This window comes from Taudactylus pleione, unplaced genomic scaffold (assembly GCF_031769625.1).
Source record: "Taudactylus pleione unplaced genomic scaffold, aTauple2 ptg000201l, whole genome shotgun sequence".
Lineage (NCBI taxonomy): Eukaryota > Metazoa > Chordata > Amphibia > Anura > Myobatrachidae > Taudactylus > Taudactylus pleione.
In genome coordinates, this window is record NW_028284603.1 from 49,405,045 (window position 1) to 49,422,802 (window position 17,758).

At 42.3% G+C, this 17,758-nt stretch overlaps 1 protein-coding gene across 4 annotated transcripts in view; it reads right to left on the reverse strand.

Annotated features, from left to right (window-relative positions):
• The window catches only part of NINL (ninein like), a 172,109-nt gene that overhangs the window by 35,456 nt on the left and 118,895 nt on the right, over positions 1–17,758 (reverse strand). For 3 of the 4 annotated variants that reach the window (XM_088477366.1, XM_088477368.1, XM_088477367.1), the window contains 3 exons: positions 12,333–12,679; positions 5,599–6,816; positions 4,322–4,426 (listed from right to left, as the gene is read on the reverse strand). In XM_088477366.1, the coding sequence (XP_088333492.1) occupies positions 4,322–4,426; positions 5,599–6,816; positions 12,333–12,679 (1,670 nt within the window). The remainder of the gene's footprint in view (positions 1–4,321; positions 4,427–5,598; positions 6,817–12,332; positions 12,680–17,758) is intronic. The other variant, XM_088477369.1, reaches the window with a different exon arrangement.

Below are 17,758 nucleotides of genomic sequence, written 5' to 3' on the forward strand. Positions count from 1 at the left end.
CGCTGGTTCTGTTTCTAGAAAAGAAGGGTGAGATGTGCTAGGTTGATCTCTGGCGGCCTCCTGTTCCTTGCGGTAAGCGGCTAATTCAGAAGAAAGATCCACCATGACCCCTGCCAAACTATTTATTAAGGAGGGTGTGACAGACTGCGCTGTGTTAACACTCTCTGCTTCACATGCATCGCACAGGGAAGACCCTTCAGAGCGAGCATGGGTAAATTTCTTTTTGCACTTAAAACTGCTTCACAAAAACTGTTTGCCTGTACTATCTGTTCTGGAAGTCATCATTTACTCACAAACACCCACACGCAATTGCAGATAATCTGAAACAGTAAACTTCAGAAGACCAAAATAGGGATGAGCAGAATTTCAATAATAATGCTACTCAAGTAACTGGGGCAGACAGAGCAATGAGAGAGGAGCAGAATTTCAATAATACCCTTTAGATTAGATAGGGTAGCAGTAAATGCTACCCCACTGTACGGACTCACAGACCCTTTGCAGCTGGAGCTGTCAGTCACTCTCCTCAAGGACACTGTGCTGGGTCTGGACTGCACTTTGGCGCCACTCCTTGTGAGCAGAGCGCACCAAACCCGCCAAGGTAGTGAAGGAGGAGGGGGGACTTAACTCTCAGATAGTCATGGCCGCCGCTAGGAAGCTCCGGCCCCTTAACAACATACAGCTCTATAGAGAGCGTTGCAGTTATCTACTGTAAGCGGCTTCCTCCTCCTGACTCCCGAGGAAGCCAGCGCCGATGTCTCCTCAAGGACACTGTCCTATTCCAGACAGCCGCCCAGCGACATTCAGGGCCGGTATAGGGCGACAGAGACAGCGCGCTGCACCTCCAGGAGGCCGGTGCTTCCGATACAAGCACCGACACGTATAGGGACGGCCATGCAGCGGCTGGAACATGCCCCAAGAAGCCAGCCACCCTCCTTGGCGGCTCCCACATTGCAGCCAACAGTCTGCCTGTCCTCATGCTTTATATTTCTTTTATTCTTTTTTACTATTATTAGGGCTGGAGACAGCACCATGTGCACCGGCTCTACTCGGGCACATTCTAATAACTGGGGCTGATGGGGCATAGAGGGGGAGGAGCCAGTCACACTTTAAAAATCTAAAAGTGCCAGGCTCATCTCAACCCACCGTCTATACCCCACGGTCATGAAGCTCCAGTGTCCCCTAGTGGTGTCCCCTAGTGGATGATGGAAAAAATGGATGTGTATACAGACCTCTTGTGCTAGACGCATACAATTATATACAGACACACAAAGTTACACAGGAGCCTATGTGCTGCTAGACACAATTACCCCAAAAACTGTACTAGTAACTGGCCTTCCAAAAAAAAAAAATCCACATTTTATAGAGCTTGCAGAGCTTATGGTGCACTTTACACATTCAGTGTACACATGTGTCACATATATAAATAATAATGTATCTGCAGTGATAATGAGCATGGAAGAAAAAATGCTCTCCCTATCCGTTCTTTTCCACAGTCTGATAACATGGTGGGCTACCCTGCTATAGTGGCACCAGCCCTGGCTAACATACCTAGTGCTGGTGTAAGCAGTTTCAGAGGGAAACCCAAATCTCTTAGTCTCCCTTATCCCCCATGAATTTTGCAGTTACCACCCTGGATTATCAGCGCTAGTTCTGGTAGTACATTGAGAGGTGGGACACTTTATAATTTGTAATTATTTGTTTGTCTGCAAGGACCAACAGCACAGATCTTGTACCAGGGGTGAAGCAACCATAGATAGTGTATCTGTGGCCACTTCCATTTATACACAGGTGTGCTGAATGCCTTACTGTACTTCCCCCTGCTTGTCCACACCTTACCATTCTGCCAGAATTCCATAGCTGCTAAGGCGCACAGGGTGCCAACGATGGCATAATTACCTAGTCCATAGGTACCTCTGTCCGGGCAACATGAACATGGGAAATACAGAGTCACAGTACGGCTCTCCATGTACAATCCTGACAGTCCCCACTAGCATCCAAGATACCCCTGATAAACCCCATCCATGAGACAGTAAACACTGCGAATTTTGAGATAAGATGTTTTTAACAGCCGGCTCTAATAGCAGAGGGTGCGCTATATAAACAACTTAAATAAATATACAATCTTGTGTTTGTGACAGTAAGCGATCTGCCTTGCAATTGTATGATGGGATGCAAGCCAGCCTCTCTTATAAAGCATCTTAAGGAACCAGAAGGTCATCCCATTTTCTGTCCTTGATCTTCCAGGCCCAAACATCATCCAATGAAAAGATTAATGAAACAATATATTGACCAAGATGGAATTTGGAAACCACCTCAGGCCGGAAAGGCAGTTCCGTATAAAGCACAGCCTTATCTTTATGAGAAGCCAAGAGAGTGATTATCTGCAGCATAGAGTACACAGTTGGCTGTGGAAATCAGGTACTTCAAAAGGGTTTCAAAAGGAGATTGCTGTAATGCTTTCAACACTAAATTTAAACCAAAGGGATTAGAAAAGTCCTGAAAGGTGGTCACAAGTGCGCCACATCCTGCAAACAGCTGCCTTCTGGAAGAATGAAGAGGGCCTAACTCAGAGCTGCATGCAATTTATTTTGCAAACAGGTCACTGGGCATTTGCTAAGTAGAGGGGGGGGGGGGTGCGTACGCAGAAATCAGGGGAAAGTTACCCGAAACCACCATTTCATCTACACAAAATGTCTGCATCTCCCTGGTCCTTGAGTAGAAATGTTCCACCTTGTGGTTCCAGCGAAATATCATCACCCCTGGATTTAAGATTAGTCTTGAATTTGCAATCTGACAATCCTTAAAAGCTGCTGCATTAGGAACTGGAATAACTTTAGACAACTGTGCTATCGGGGCGTCCACCGTAGATGGCATTTCCCTATTTAATAATATCCTACTTAGGTGACTGGTAAAGTATCTGTAAGCGGTGTGTAACCTGAAACTTACTATCAGGTTTTAGTCTATACCTGAACAGTCAAGGTCTCAAGTGCAAACAGCACAGACAAAACAGTGTATTGCCCAGGGCTCCTGACTCTTCATTGTTCTGTAACTGTAGTGCTTGGGGAACAACAAAGATTCTTCAGCTACATCTCCATATCTTTGTAAGGATCCATGGTATCCAACATAATGGAAAATCGGCAGAAAGTCGGATCCAAAGTACACGGAGTAAGTGAACCAGAGTAAACTGCAGAAACAATATACAAAACCCTCTCTGCGATCCCATTGCAGCCAAAGATACATCCCTGCAGCTGAGGACACAGAGGTGAGCAGGAGCTGCTGGCAGTATCTTGAGACTGAGGGGTAGACGTATCAAACCTTCTAAAGAGTGGAGAAGCAGATCATGTCAGAAGTTGCCCATAGCAACCAGCTTCTAGCTAGCAATTATAAAGTACATTCTATAAAGTGATAGGGAGAAGTTGACTGGTTGCTATGGGCAACATCTCCAATTGTCCTCTTCTCCAATCTTCAGAAGGTTTGATACAATGCCCCCTGAATTTCCAATGCATAGCAGAGTTTGACATCTCCTCCTTGAAAAAGACAAGCAGGAGTTATTAAACTGCCCAGCATATGCAGCTTCCCTCAGGGCCCAGCGCTCTAATAGCCACCGACCTGCAGGACCAGCTCTCATTAGTGCAGAAGAACTTAAGAGGGTTGACTTGGCTGAAAGGGTTGGGGTTTAATAGTGTACTCACATAGCAATAATTACAAAAAACAGGGGACACATTAAACAGGAAAATTACAGCTATTAAGGTACATGTCCTACACTTGGCATAAAACAAGAGCAGAGAATGGTTATAAAATAACTGTACAATTTTAATAAAGTACAAAATATTTGTTCACTAATTTTCTGCTGCTGTATTTGCATTTTCCCAGTTTTACTGTCCAACAGTTTATAAATGTCCACCAATGGCAGCGTGGCTAACCAGGTGACCTTCCACCTACCTGATCCTCTCTTTTTATATTTTGTAATGTAATTTTCTTACTTTTATTATAAAGCTATAGAACAACAAGTAAACTGTCACTTAAATTAATTATCTACAAAAGGGTTACATTTTTCCAGATAACCTTTAAAGGCAAAAACAATGCATTTAAAAAATGTGTGTTTTTGTACTATACCTGTTGCATGTGCTTGGGTATCTTTTCTATGTGCTTAATAGGCCCCACACACCTTTGACAGGAGTAATTTTGAATGTATTGCTTAGTGATTGCATAACAGGCATTGGGGCCGAAACCCCCAACACCCCACATGTAAGGATCACTTCATATCGACATTTTTCTTGAGGTTGTGCTTAGCAATGTGAAGTATATACGGATACATTACCTGTACATCTTATTTGCATCTTCCAAGCTTAAAACTTCTTGCTGGAGTCGTTCAACCTTGTTCCTGTGGAAGTGGTTATCTTCAGATAGTCTACTTAGCTCCATCCTACGCCAAAGAAAAGCGGTATCATTACAGTGTCCGCAATGAGCGATTACAGCCACAACAGCATGTAGAGAGGGTCACATATTAGCAGTAATGGAAATAAAGAGGGTGTTTTGTGTTAGTCATTAGTAGAAACACATTTTGTGAGTTATCCGAACGTTTTGATTGGTACCTGGCTGTTCCACGTTATTGGCTGCTCACTGTACACATAATGCAGTCTGACAGCCTGTATCTTGGAAAACAATGTCAATGATGATGACGACAAGTAGCAGAGTGGGAAGCTAAAGATATATCATATATCTTCAGCTTTAACAATGGCCATAAATGAACCGCTACAGTATGTCTGCAGGCCCAAAATTCTAACTCTGCCGAGTACATTTTTAATGAGTATTAAGGGTTGAGGCATGGTCATAATAGCAGTAAAAGTATATAGAATAATGCATTAAAAAAAATGTAAATGAATATTATTTTTTTTACTTTTAGATTAAAACCTTAGGCCCTGCTTTCATAATTCACACGATGCTAAATGTTACAACAAATTAGCTGAAGCAAAGATGGATCTTAGTCATTACTTTTAAAACACTAAATAGCTTTCAATCAGTTTTCCCCCTTAGCCACTGTAATCAGTTCTGACTTTTCAAATATTTCCATTCAATATATCCGATACTTCTTTGAGAGTATGGAAATGGACCAGAGTTTGTTTCAATGGTGCACAAAGAAAAACGTAACGTAGAGGATACATTACAGAAAACAGTATAAGAGAGGAAAAAAAAAAAATAATGAAAAAATGTAGCACTACAGGCAAATGGTAAGGGGTCATTCTTGTAAGTGGAGTAAAGACCAAACTAGAATAACGGGTTTAAAAATAGCGACTGGGATTTTTAGTTAGCCTATTCAACTTTTAGGAATTTCCGCCCTATAATAAGAGTTCTGAAAAATCAAAATATATACGACATGAATGAAGATAGATACTGGCAATCCTGTGTTAATTATTAGAAGAGAGATGAGAAGCAAGATATTATACAGACCAAGAATAAAGCTTGTGAAATCACAACATAAATAGGACATCTTCTCAGATCAAGTGGTAAGTGGTGCAGTTAGTAAAGTGTATCGGTGCTCATTCAGTGGGTCATTGAGATTTTGCAGTTTAAATGGAAAAAAATCCATCATCTAACCTGTCATCCTGACTTCCTGCAGTGTCTTGCTCTAGTCTCCGTACCAAGTCCTCTAGCTGGAAAAGCTGGTCTTTCACACAGTTCTTCTCTCTCTCCAGCTCCTCCTTGGCTTCCTGAACTTGTTTGGTTGCCCATTCTTCCATCTGCAGGCACTGACTCATAGCTACTCCCTCCTGCAGGCCAGGCTGCTCATCGTCTTTGCTCCTAAGCCACCGAAATGGAGTCTTATTGGCTACAACATCTTCCATGTTGTTATTCTGAGTCAGGAACTCGTATACATTTTCAAGGGTGCCATCCTCTGTCCGATTTGGCTGTTTTTCACAGCTTTTCTGCAACTGAAGACTCAGTTCTTTTGCCTTGGTCTCTGACATCAGGCATTCATTTTCACTGGTTTTCAACTGGCTGAATAAATACGCTTGTTGTTCTTCCAGTCCTTTCTGATGTTTCACAAGGGTCTCTCGTACCTTTGTCTCCTCCTGCAGCTGTGCTCTCAGAGAGGCTACCAAGCCCTCCATCTCTTCTAGCTTTATCAATGCGCTCTCCTCTGCTTCTTTCAAAGACTGTCCTACTTCCACCATCTCGAAAGAAAATGAAACCCGCTTGTTCTGTGCATTTTGGGTGTCGGGCTGCTTTTTGTGCATTTCTATGACTTTTTCGGTCTGTAATATATCATCTTTACTGTCCACCACTGGTGTATTTAACAAATGCTTCTGCACATCACTTACAATTTGTTGTGTACCTGTCTTCTTGTCCGGTGACAGCGACTGCTGATCTACGACAGTTACATTTTCCCCAACACAATGGTCACAGGGTCTTTTGTCTGCTGATTGCTGTTCTTTTGTCTCAAGGATGCGAGAGTTTTTGACAACTAAACCATCAATTTCCTGGTTGAGTCTATTAATGTGATCTCTATAATGGTTTTCTAGTCTTTCTTTTTCAATGGCAAATGATTTACAGATACTAACTTGCTCCTCATTTTGTTTTTCTACCATTTTTAGCTGATCTTTTTTCCACTTAGTCATTAATGCCTTCTCTTTTTCTTCCCACTGCTTTATCTCATGAGTGTGATCTCCAATCAGCGCCTTCTTATCCAATTCACATTTTTGCAAGAGCTCGTTCTTTTCATGGAGGTGCTGCTGCATTACACACTGGCAGTACTGTGTATACTGTGCTTCAATCTGTGCCAGCTTCTCAGCAAATTTTTCCTCTGCCTCTTCCCTATAGATAAATGGATGTTCACCTGAATTAAATCAAAGTATGCATTTCAAAGGTCCCTGTCTAGCCGACAGTTGTTAAACACACACTGAATGGTTGATGCTAATAAAGATTTTCTTTGCCTCTCACCCTAGTGCATACAAATCAATACAGGTCACAAAGACCCATCCGCCCTGTAAAATAAAGGACCTGTGAAAGCAAAGGTTAACTTAGATCTATGAAATACGTTTTTGATTGAGGGTTGAACATTTTAATCTATATACACTATTGAAAAACAGTGCAGGCAGCCTTTTAGACCTAACATAGCACTAGTTGATAACGCTTCAAACAGGCGAACCATGGATGCTTTACAATACCAGCATGAGCATACATGTATTAATGGAAACTCTAATCTCCTTGCAATCTCCGGACCAGCCAACCCTACGCTCGAGCAACCGGTAAAATTGTGGGTTTCCTTTACCAAGATGGGCTTCATTCTGGATATTGTAATACACACTGGACTTTATTTTCTCCAGGGAGGAGACTTGAGACAGTAGGCAGACTTAATTCTGGCTATGAGTAAGCACCGACTGTACTAGTCACCTCACTGCATACTCTCTATTGGGCATGTTTACTAAAGTGAGAGTTTTTAGAAGTGGAGATGTTACCCATAGCAACCAATTGGATTCTAGCTATTATCTTCTAGAAGGTGCTAGTTAACTGTTAAGTAGAATCTGATTGGTTGCTATGGGCAACATCTCCACTTCTAAAAACTCTCACTTTAGTAAATATACCCCAAACATTAATTTTTAATTTCCCACTACACTATTAAGTAATTAGCTAGGATGCGTTTTTACATTTCTGTCTAATAACAGTGGTTACATGATCACATCAAAAGTTATTGGTCAGTATCCACAATTCCATCTTTTATTTGGGGTCCAGGGAACCAAAAATATTGTCAACTAATGTAAATGACATTCATGATACTATTAATTGCTTATGAAATCATGTATGCAACCCTGTACCATACGTGCCAACTCTCCCTAATGGTTAGGGAGACTCCCTGAAAAGCAGCAATCTCCCTGAAGAGTCCAGGAATCTCTCTGATTGCACCTTACCCCCTTTATGTTGTTATATAAAATAAAACAGAGATATATACATTGAAACTGGATCATTTGTATAATTTCCCTGCATTGGTTTTAAGGCACAGTAATCCCTATGGCTACATGCATTTTCTGTAATGTATCAGTGTATATTCCTCAACAAATAGAGCTTACTAACTGCGTTGGGGCTCAGTGACTGTTCTAGGTGCGGGCTCACAGGGCCGTCGCCCGGAGCGCCGACACCTAGAGGGCGCCACTGAGTCCAACCCCATGAAAAAAACCTAGAAGAAAAAATTAAAATAAAAACAGCGCCGGTCCCCCTCCCCCGCTAGCCGCCGCAGGGAGGCTGCATTTGCAGGGCGCCCGCTGATATTTGTTATCAGCAGGCACCCGGCTCCCTCCCTGCAGCGGCAGCCGAAAGCCGGAGCTCACTCCTGAGCCCCGGCTTCCGGCAGAGAGAGTACTATGGGAGGGACGTCATGACGTATCTCCCATAGATCCGAGGAGTCACGGTCGGACCGGACGGCAGCGGCAGCGGAAGCAGGAGCGGGGCTAAAGGCAAGTATTGTGTTTTGTTTTTCAGTCAAAAGCACCAGCACTGGGGGCACGATTATAGGGGCATTACTACTGGGGGACAACTATAGGGGGCATTACTACTAGTGGGCAAAACTACAGGGGGAATTACTAATGGGGGCAGTACTACTGGGGAGCATTACTAATGGGGGCAGTACTACTGGGGAGCATTACTAATGGGGGCACTACAATAGGGGGGATTACTACTGGGGAGCATTATTAATGGGGGCACTACAATAGGGGGGATTACTACTGGGGAGCATTACTAATGGGGGCACTACAATAGGGGGGATTACTACTGGGGAGCATTACTAATGGGGGCACTACAATAGGGGGGATTACTACTGGGGAGCATTACTAATGGGGGCTCTACTAATGGGGGTGCTACTATAGGGGGCATTACTACTGGGGAGCATTACTAATGGGGCACTACAATAGGGGGGATTACTACTGGGGAGCATTACTAATGGGGGCACTACTAATGGGGCACTGCAATAGGGGGGATTACTAATGGGGGCACTACTATAGGGGGCATTACTACTGGAGGAACTACTATAAGGGACATTACTACTGTGGGCACTACTAATGGGGGCATTACTAATGGGGAGCATTACTAATGGGGGGCATTACTACTTGGGGAACTACTATAAGGGACATTACTACTGTGGTCATTACTACTGTGGGCACTACTAATGGGGGCATTACTACTGGGGAGCATTACTAATGGGGGCACTACTATAGGGGGCATTACTACTGTGGGCACTACTAATGGGGGCATTACTACTGGGGAGCATTAGTACTTGGGGAACTACTATAAGGGACATTACTACTGTGGGCATTACTACTGTGGGCACTACTAATGGGGGCATTACTAATGGGGAGCATTACTAATTGGGGGATTACTACTGTGGAGCTTTACTACTGGGGGAACTACTATAGGGGGCATTACTACTGGGTGCATTACCACTGGGGGTACTACTAATGCGGGCACCACTACTGGGGCCATTGTATAAGGGGCACTACTACTGTGGGCATTGTATTATGGGCACTACTACTGTGGGCCTTGTGTATAAGGGACACTAATTTTGGCATTATGTAAAAGGGGCACCACTGTGTGTCATAACATAAGGGACTACTGTGTGGTGTAATCTGAATTGGGGATAATGTATTATAAAGGTAATTACTGTGTGTGGCACAATGTATTATACAGGGCATTACTGCACGTGGCACAATGTGTTCTAAAAGGGCATTACTGCGTGTGGCATAATGTGTTATAAAAGCCATTACTGCGTGTGGCATAATGTTATCTTATCTAAAAAAATTCTTTCTTTCTTTCCTTTCCCTGTTGGGGCTCGGTTACATTTGGATGTAAGTCAGTATTATGATACGCCTCTCAGATGTAGCAGTACACGCCCACTTTACCACCACGCTCATAGGTGCGGATTTCACAATCGCCCTGAAATGCTTTTTTAAAAGTAGGCAAGTATGCGCTGTACCCTTTATACCTTTGCCTCTCCACCATACTTTATTCTGTATCCAACCCCCCTCCCATACCTATAAAATTCTGTTTTTGGCTTCTACAATGATATCACTTCATATTGTTGCCCAGGTCAGATTTCCAAAAAGCCACCAAAAATGTGTGAAATTATCAATGTTATAACATTATTTTAATGGTCTTAATGATAAGTGAATTCTATCCATTAATAAGGAAACAGATCATTGACATTTTAATGCTGGATTTGTACTCCTGAATACAATGTATTTTGTGTAACGTTGTTCACACTACATTATCCCAGTCAATACCTACACTTTTCTGTGTGTGTTCATGTTACACAGGGCCCCTCCAAACACACTTTCAAATCGGTACAAAGGTAAAAAGTTGCACAAAAAGACGCTCTGCGCTAATGAGTCACATGACACTCACCAATTGTGTAATGTGACTTCTAGCGCATGAAGGATAGATTTATGTGGACACATCTTTACACGCAGCACTGACAGGGCACATGTTACAGGGACTCATATCCCACCCATGCTGGAATCGTGACATTCCCCTCAATTTGGGTCCTATTTAAATACCACAGAATGTAACAGGAGTAATGTTTGTTAATGCAGTCGGAAGATGGCCCCTACTGGCCTCCATGTGCAGCCACTTCACTACAAGCAACAAATGGTTGGATCTCACCAAATTTAGCCTAATGAGTAGCAGTTTCAGAAGCTTTGTGGTCAACTTAACATTCTGGAATCCATACGGATACAAAGGAGCAAAGGAGCACCCCTTCTACAAGTAGAGGAAATGAACTGGAACCAGTACCAATTCATAAACCATAACCTTATACTACAATGTTGTCCTAAACATTCTCAAAATAATGTGACTCCATCATGCAGTAAATAGATTTAGAACAAAAACACCACCACTTTACATATAAAACATGTTTTTCAATACATGGACTAGAGGTCTGTTTTAGATTTGATATATAAAACCACAATTACTTCTAGTGCAGAGGTTCCCAAACTCCGCCATTACAGTGCATGTTTTAAGGATATCCATGCTTTAGCACAGGTGACTTAATACCATCAGTCAATTTGATTTAAGCATCTGGGCTCAAGCATGGATATTCTTAAAACCTGGACTGTAATTGAAACCTCTGTTCTAGCGAAAGCAAACCAGCAGATTTAAATCTAGGCGCAACATTTTCCAACCAGAACCATTCACAGCCACAGCGTAGCCTCATCTCTTAGAAGCGTGTGTTAAGTTAGCAGTTTAGTAGCAAATTTCCCCCAAAAAATTAGAGCACTTAATTTCCTTTAAAAGCAATATAGCACTGTTTCAATAGCACATGCACATTCTGCATTGTATAACATGCTTTTGAATCATCATCATGCTTGTGCACACTTTTCAATTACAAATAAAGGATTATGTCAAAAATGCTAGGAAAAGTCAGATACTTTGCGCAGGCATATCTCCCAACTGCCCTGTAACATGACAGCCCAATTTGTGGACTTCTAAAGGGGTGGAGCTTTCATGAGTATTCCCCAAATAAGGGCATTTCTGGGTGTCTAAATATTGGGAAGTATGTACGTGTCCCTATTCTCTACAGAGCAGAAAGCCCTATTAAAATGATGCAGTAACTGTGTCAGTGTCATGAAGGTAATCTAAGTTAAAATAAAAATACACTGAAGACAATTAGATGCACAAATTAAAAATAGGTTTAATCATTTTAACTGGATGCATGTATAGGTAAAAATGACATCTGAAGCAAAAAAAATGGAAATGTTTGGTGTCTTGTTTAACAACACTAGAAATTAATATCAATAAAACCTGTGACAAGTGACCAGCGTTAAGGTATCATTCTTCTGACAGAAGGGATGGGATGCAGCAGAACAGACCACCCACCTCTGACAGCAAAATGGACACGCATTGTGTGGTAAACCTATAAATTAAAGGTGGTATAAAAAAAAAAAAAAAAAAAAAAGGGGGAGAAAATATTTTTTTTCTCTTACAAAAAAAATAAAAAAAAGTGCAGTTCAAGTGGATATTTACATTTAATACTGAAGTTGATGTTATAATGACAGGTATACGATTACAGAAAGAGAAAGGACATGCATTGCCATGCATGACGAGCAGCATTCGTCTGAGTAATTATTCATATGACCCACATGCATTATTAGATTGCAGTCCAGCTGCAGAAAACACAGGTAAACAGAAGGCGCTATGGCCACAAGCAGCATTTGTAAGCAAATAGAAAGCAGGTTAGGTTGTATCAGTAATAAATGGGACGAAAGTGCAACCAGACACAACTCATCACCTGTTCTATGAACGTGGTCTAGTCTAGAATACCATAGAGTAAATATGTGATATCAGACCTCACTGAAAGTAGTTCATGCTGGTGTGTCCTCTTTAGCTCCTCCTCCAGTTGTTCCTTTTCACTGGACAGGCGCTGTCCCAGTGAAGAGATTTCTTTAGCATAATACTCTTCCATTGCAGCTCGCTCTTTTTCAAACTTCCTCTCCATTTCATGAACCTGAGCAGCATTTGGGAGCTGTTCTTTCAAACCATCTATAACCTCTTGATATTTGGCGTTGAGCTCCTCCAGATCGGCCTTCTGTTCCTCTAACTCACTGATTTCCAACTTGAAGTTCTGCTCGGTCTCTTTTCTTTCTTTTTCAAAGTTAGATTTCATCAGTTCTACCTCCCTCTCATAATAGTTGACCTAAAAGAATGCAAACATTTTAATAAAAACAGACATTTCTTCAAAGATTCATTAGCATGAAGACTAAGTTGGCTCTAGTAGGTCTCCTTTGTGTCCCAGTTTACTTGTTGTATTCAATGTGCCTTTGGATATCAAACACAAACCATATAGATCTTCTGTTTCATCCATATAAAATGTATTGTCTTATTGGTATTTATGGGTGTTCCTCTTCACAACTAAAGGTGCATAAGCTGGTGAACCTCTGAAAACAATATGAAAGAAGTTATAACTACATTTTAGGGGAACCTGTATGCAAGCCATCTCTCCTACTAACAAACCGTAACTGTCCTACCCCTGCCACCTAGAACAAACTATCAACATATACATGGGTCATCTTTGAAAAATTTACTGAAGACCGAATCATCTAGGAGTTGACAATAGTCACTTGGGGTTGTGTGTATGTACTAGACTATGCCAGAGGTAAGAAGAAAAGAAAAAAAAAAAGTCTAATCCACATATATTTTATAATATATGGTGAAATATGCTGTGTCACTGCTGTTCCACTGATCGGATAGGACAAAGCACCCTAGAACTAAGGGGGAAATTCAATTAGCCCAGTTCACTTAACAGGTGCTAATTGATCGCCAGCCCCTCCGCTTATCAAAGTTCTCTTTTCGGATCTCTTGAGACCCAAAAACAAATTCTCGTTAACTGCGCAGTTATCGGGTGATGATCAGTTAACGGGCGATAAATAAACGAGTTAACGGGCGATAACACAGGTCAACAGATATTAAAGCTACCGGGTGAAAAAGGGAGCCTAATTGAATAGCATTGGGCAATAAAGCCTGAGCCCTGATAACTAAATGGGGCTAACTTAATCCCCCCCTAAGACTTAACCAGGGACGTGCAGTCAGGGTAGACAGAGCCTCCCCTGTCATACTCCCTGTCAGACCGCAGAGTTTTGACTATAAAAATGATTAGAATAATACAAAAAATATATTTATAACTTATTCTTTATTGGCAAAACTCAAAAATTGCAGCACTCCCTGGAAATACAGGAAGAGATGAGGCAGTAAGAGCTCAGTCTCACCTTTGATAGCTCAGACACTGCCTGGAGTTGGGGACTGGGCCACGAAGCAGCCAATAAAACAGAGAAAGAGAGCTAATGGAGGCATGCCTCACTGTGAGGGGGCATGCCTTGAGCTCTGATGGACACCTTCGACGATCAGGTGACCAGTCCAGGAAGCACTCAAGCATCGGAGCTCAGCAGCACTGAGGGAAGGAAATTGGAATATGCAGACAGAGAAAACACAAAGAAGAAGAAGGCAAGGAGGATCAGGTGTGTGTGTGTGTGTGTGTGTGTGTGTGTGTGTGTGTGTGTGCGCGCGCGCGCTAGGGGGGATCTTCTGTGCTAGTGGGAGACATGTGTGAGGAGGATCTGTGCTATGGGAAATCTGTGTGTGTGAGGGGTCTGTGCAAGTGGGGCAGGTTCATATCCAGCTCTGATACTTGCCAGTGCCTCCCAATCCATTGACCTCACTGCACGTCCCTGGACTTAACTGATAATGGGATGTCAGATCCCATCACAGAGCTCACATCATGCCATAGTGCTCTGTTAAACAGGGCGGTACAAACTAATCCTGGACTGTGAGCTACAGCTAAATAAATCACACTGTGCTGTATTCCAGCCTTCTGGTTTAGGTGGAGTTGTATATATTGGTGGAGGAGGGGATGTCAGCAATTGGTGGTTAGATTAAGGGATAATTGCTCAAAATATTTAATATTAGACACATGTATGGGCTAAGATATTTCGCACTAGCTAGCTGCTGTCATGACAGTTAAATTTGTGAACTTTAGCGTTTTACAGACATGCGCTGAGATCAGATCACAGCATTGGCAAAGTAATATAACACAAATCAAAATCTATGATGAATGTTTCCTTTATGGCATAATCCTTATACAAATTTAACTCAGAAAATGTGATTTTCATAACACTTCAGTTTTCTTTTTATTCAATGGAAACCACTGGAAACACTGGGATTGTCTGAAAGCTGAAAGGGAGGGTACACTCAGAAGTATGTGTGTGCAGAACCTTATGCCGAAAACTGGCATCTTTGGGCCGTATTCAATTAGACACGATAATTTTGCCGCCGTCGGAGGAATGTACAGTACTTTCCGCCTACATCGCGTGTTTTGGCTGCGGAAACTTATCGGGCACGCCCCCGCTATTCGCCCTATTCACCGTGACGCGACAACGCGTCACGGCGAAACAAACAGGCGAAAAGTGCTGTCAGAAATGGGGAAATCAGTCTGACACCCCCCAAAAGATGCACTAACATTGGGGATCAGTATAGATGTCCCCGATTAGCCCCCCTGGAGCTATTTGGGGTACTTAAGTGCTTTCAATTGCCTCTATATAGCGCCTTTGCACAAGTGGTGAAGACTGGCATAAAACAGGTTTTTTTGGTGAAAATAAGTAGTCCTGTCAAATTTGGGGTACTTGAAAATGGGTGCAAGCATTGTTTATAATTGCAAAAGTGAAGTTTTAAATGACGCCAAAAACGCATCTTCAGCAAGCACCTGCAATCAAAAAAACACATGTCCCATACTTGGGGAACCCCCTGTTTTTAAGTTTATCCCCCAACTTTGAACTTTTTCGCTCCCAAAATCAAAGTACTTGTTTGGGGTGTTCTAAAGTTTTTTTTTTGTAATTTTTTTACACAGTTTAATCTTTGGGGGACTGTCCCAAGGGTGCAGGGGGGCTTCCCGAAGTTTGCACCCCAAAACCGCAATTCTACACTTTTTTCCGCCTGTTATGCATAGGCGAAAGTTGTCCGCAGATTACATTGCATTGACTTTTCGGGTACGCAAAAAGTCTTAGCAATTGAAAAGGGCGAAAAGTTTCCGCCTGGCGAAATGATGTAATCCGCAATACTTTTCCGTGGATTCAGACTTTTCGCCGCTAATTGAATACGGCCCTTTGGATGGAAAATTTTAATTTGTAGAATTGTGAACAACAGAGAGCTGCCCAGTACAGCTGCTCAGCTGAGGCCCAGTGCCACGATGATCAAGTGGAATGCGCCACCACACTTTTAGGAAAAGGCTGTCTGGTCCCAAAGGAAGCTTGATGAATAACCAAAATAATCCAGCTAGCAATGGTCTACTTAGAGGACTGCCGACATCTCTTATCATCATCATAGCAGACTTTCCATGTAAAGAACTTTAACTCCACTGAATCCAAAGGTTTGAATAGAAGATATTATAAGGCTTCAATACCAGATTGAGATGCCAAAGTACTATCGGGGAATGAGGGGAAACAGATTTCTTTGAGAGAACCAGTGACAATAAATTAATTTATACAGATCTTAGCCTTAAGTTGCTAGAGACAAGTACAGCAGGAGAAGGGCCAACTGAAAAGAGGAGGTAAGAAACCCCTTCCAGTGACAATTCTTTGCTTTTTGCAAGAAGGTCAATTTTAACTTAGTCTGAACCATGATGTCTGAGAGACTGCAAGGATCATAGTTTCAAAGGCATGAGCTGAACATTGGTGACAAAAGTCTCTGACAGAAAAGATCTTGTCCTAGAACTAAATGCCTTAAGGGGTCCCCTGCCCTGTTGAAGTCTGCGTTACACAGCCAGTCCATGCTACCAGAATCACCTGAACACTCATTCTTAAGGACCCACTGAAGCATTAGAAAGAAAGAAGTTAAATCTTGGATGCCTTGTCCATGAGTAGAAGAGTTTCAACTTGTAGTTCAACTTATATGCCATTATGTCAACATCTGGCTTACCCCATCTTTTTACTAAGCCTCAAAGCATTTTGTGTGAAGAGACCACTCCCCAAGGTGCCAGGCAATGCCAGCTGAGAAAATGGTTTTCAGTATTCCACTTCTTATTAATGGAGCTCTTGGTTCCTTAATGATGAGTCATGTCATTGCTGTGGCATGGTCTCTCTGATTTGTCCATGGCCCTACCTCACAAAAGCGGATTAGAACACTAAACATTGCTATAAGGAACGTGAAAGCGGCAGCAACAGCGCTTCACCTTATCTAGAGCTACTGTTAGTATTGGGGGAAGAGATTATTGAATCGACCCCTAAGATAACAGTACAGTCATAGAAAGAGGCACTGAAGGGTGACAACCACAAGTCTTGAAGGCTGGTGTCCACTGTCAACATTTGGCCAATCCCAAATGGTGAAAGGGCAACCTCTATAGAGGTTGTGGTGCCTCAACCACCAGAGGACCCACTGCTGCAACTTTTGAGACCATTTAATGAATTGTCTGGACAATTGTTGGAGTTACTTGTTCCATTTCCAAATGAGTTTGCACGTTACTATTGAGGGAGATCAAGATCAAACTGCACTGCCACAAAAGGTCAAGACCAAATTCCACAAGACCATGCAAAAAAAAAAAAAGTCAGAGCTAACAGATGTCCGTAGTCCATATAAAGAATGGATCCTAACCACTGTCAAGAATATTCATTGCTGTCAAGTGTCAGTCAGTAACCCCAGGAAAACCATGAGCTAGGATGGTTGGACTTCCTGAAAATGACGATTAATCCCTGAGAAACTAAGGTCCTTCCATGTGATCCCGAAACAAAAGTTGGAGATCCAGCCTTGTTCAGAAGATTGTCCAAGTAGGACATGACACACACCTCTGTATCTCAAAAGGGTAGCCTTCACTGTCATTATATTTGGAACACCCCCAGCACTGTGGCTAGTCAAATAGCTAGAGCCTAAAGATGGGTTTAAATGGCAAATCTGAGAAGGCAATGGTGTCCTTCTAGATATGAATATGCAAGTTTTTGCTGTCCATGGACTTCATGAACTCGTTCTGTACTACAGTTTACACAGAAAAAAACTCCATTATGAACCTGTTCAACCGTACCTTGATGCTTAGAGATGCAAGGTCCAAATATGCCAAAAAAATCGATCTACTGTCTGGACTAAAAAGAGATTTGAATCGAATCTCAACCCCTTCTGCTCTTCCAGGACTGAATTGACTAGCCTTGACGAAATAAAGGCACTGAAAGGCTTTCCTATAGAGAAAACACCTAAAAATCGTAGCTGCCAATGATAGATTAGGAAAATTAGTCCAAAT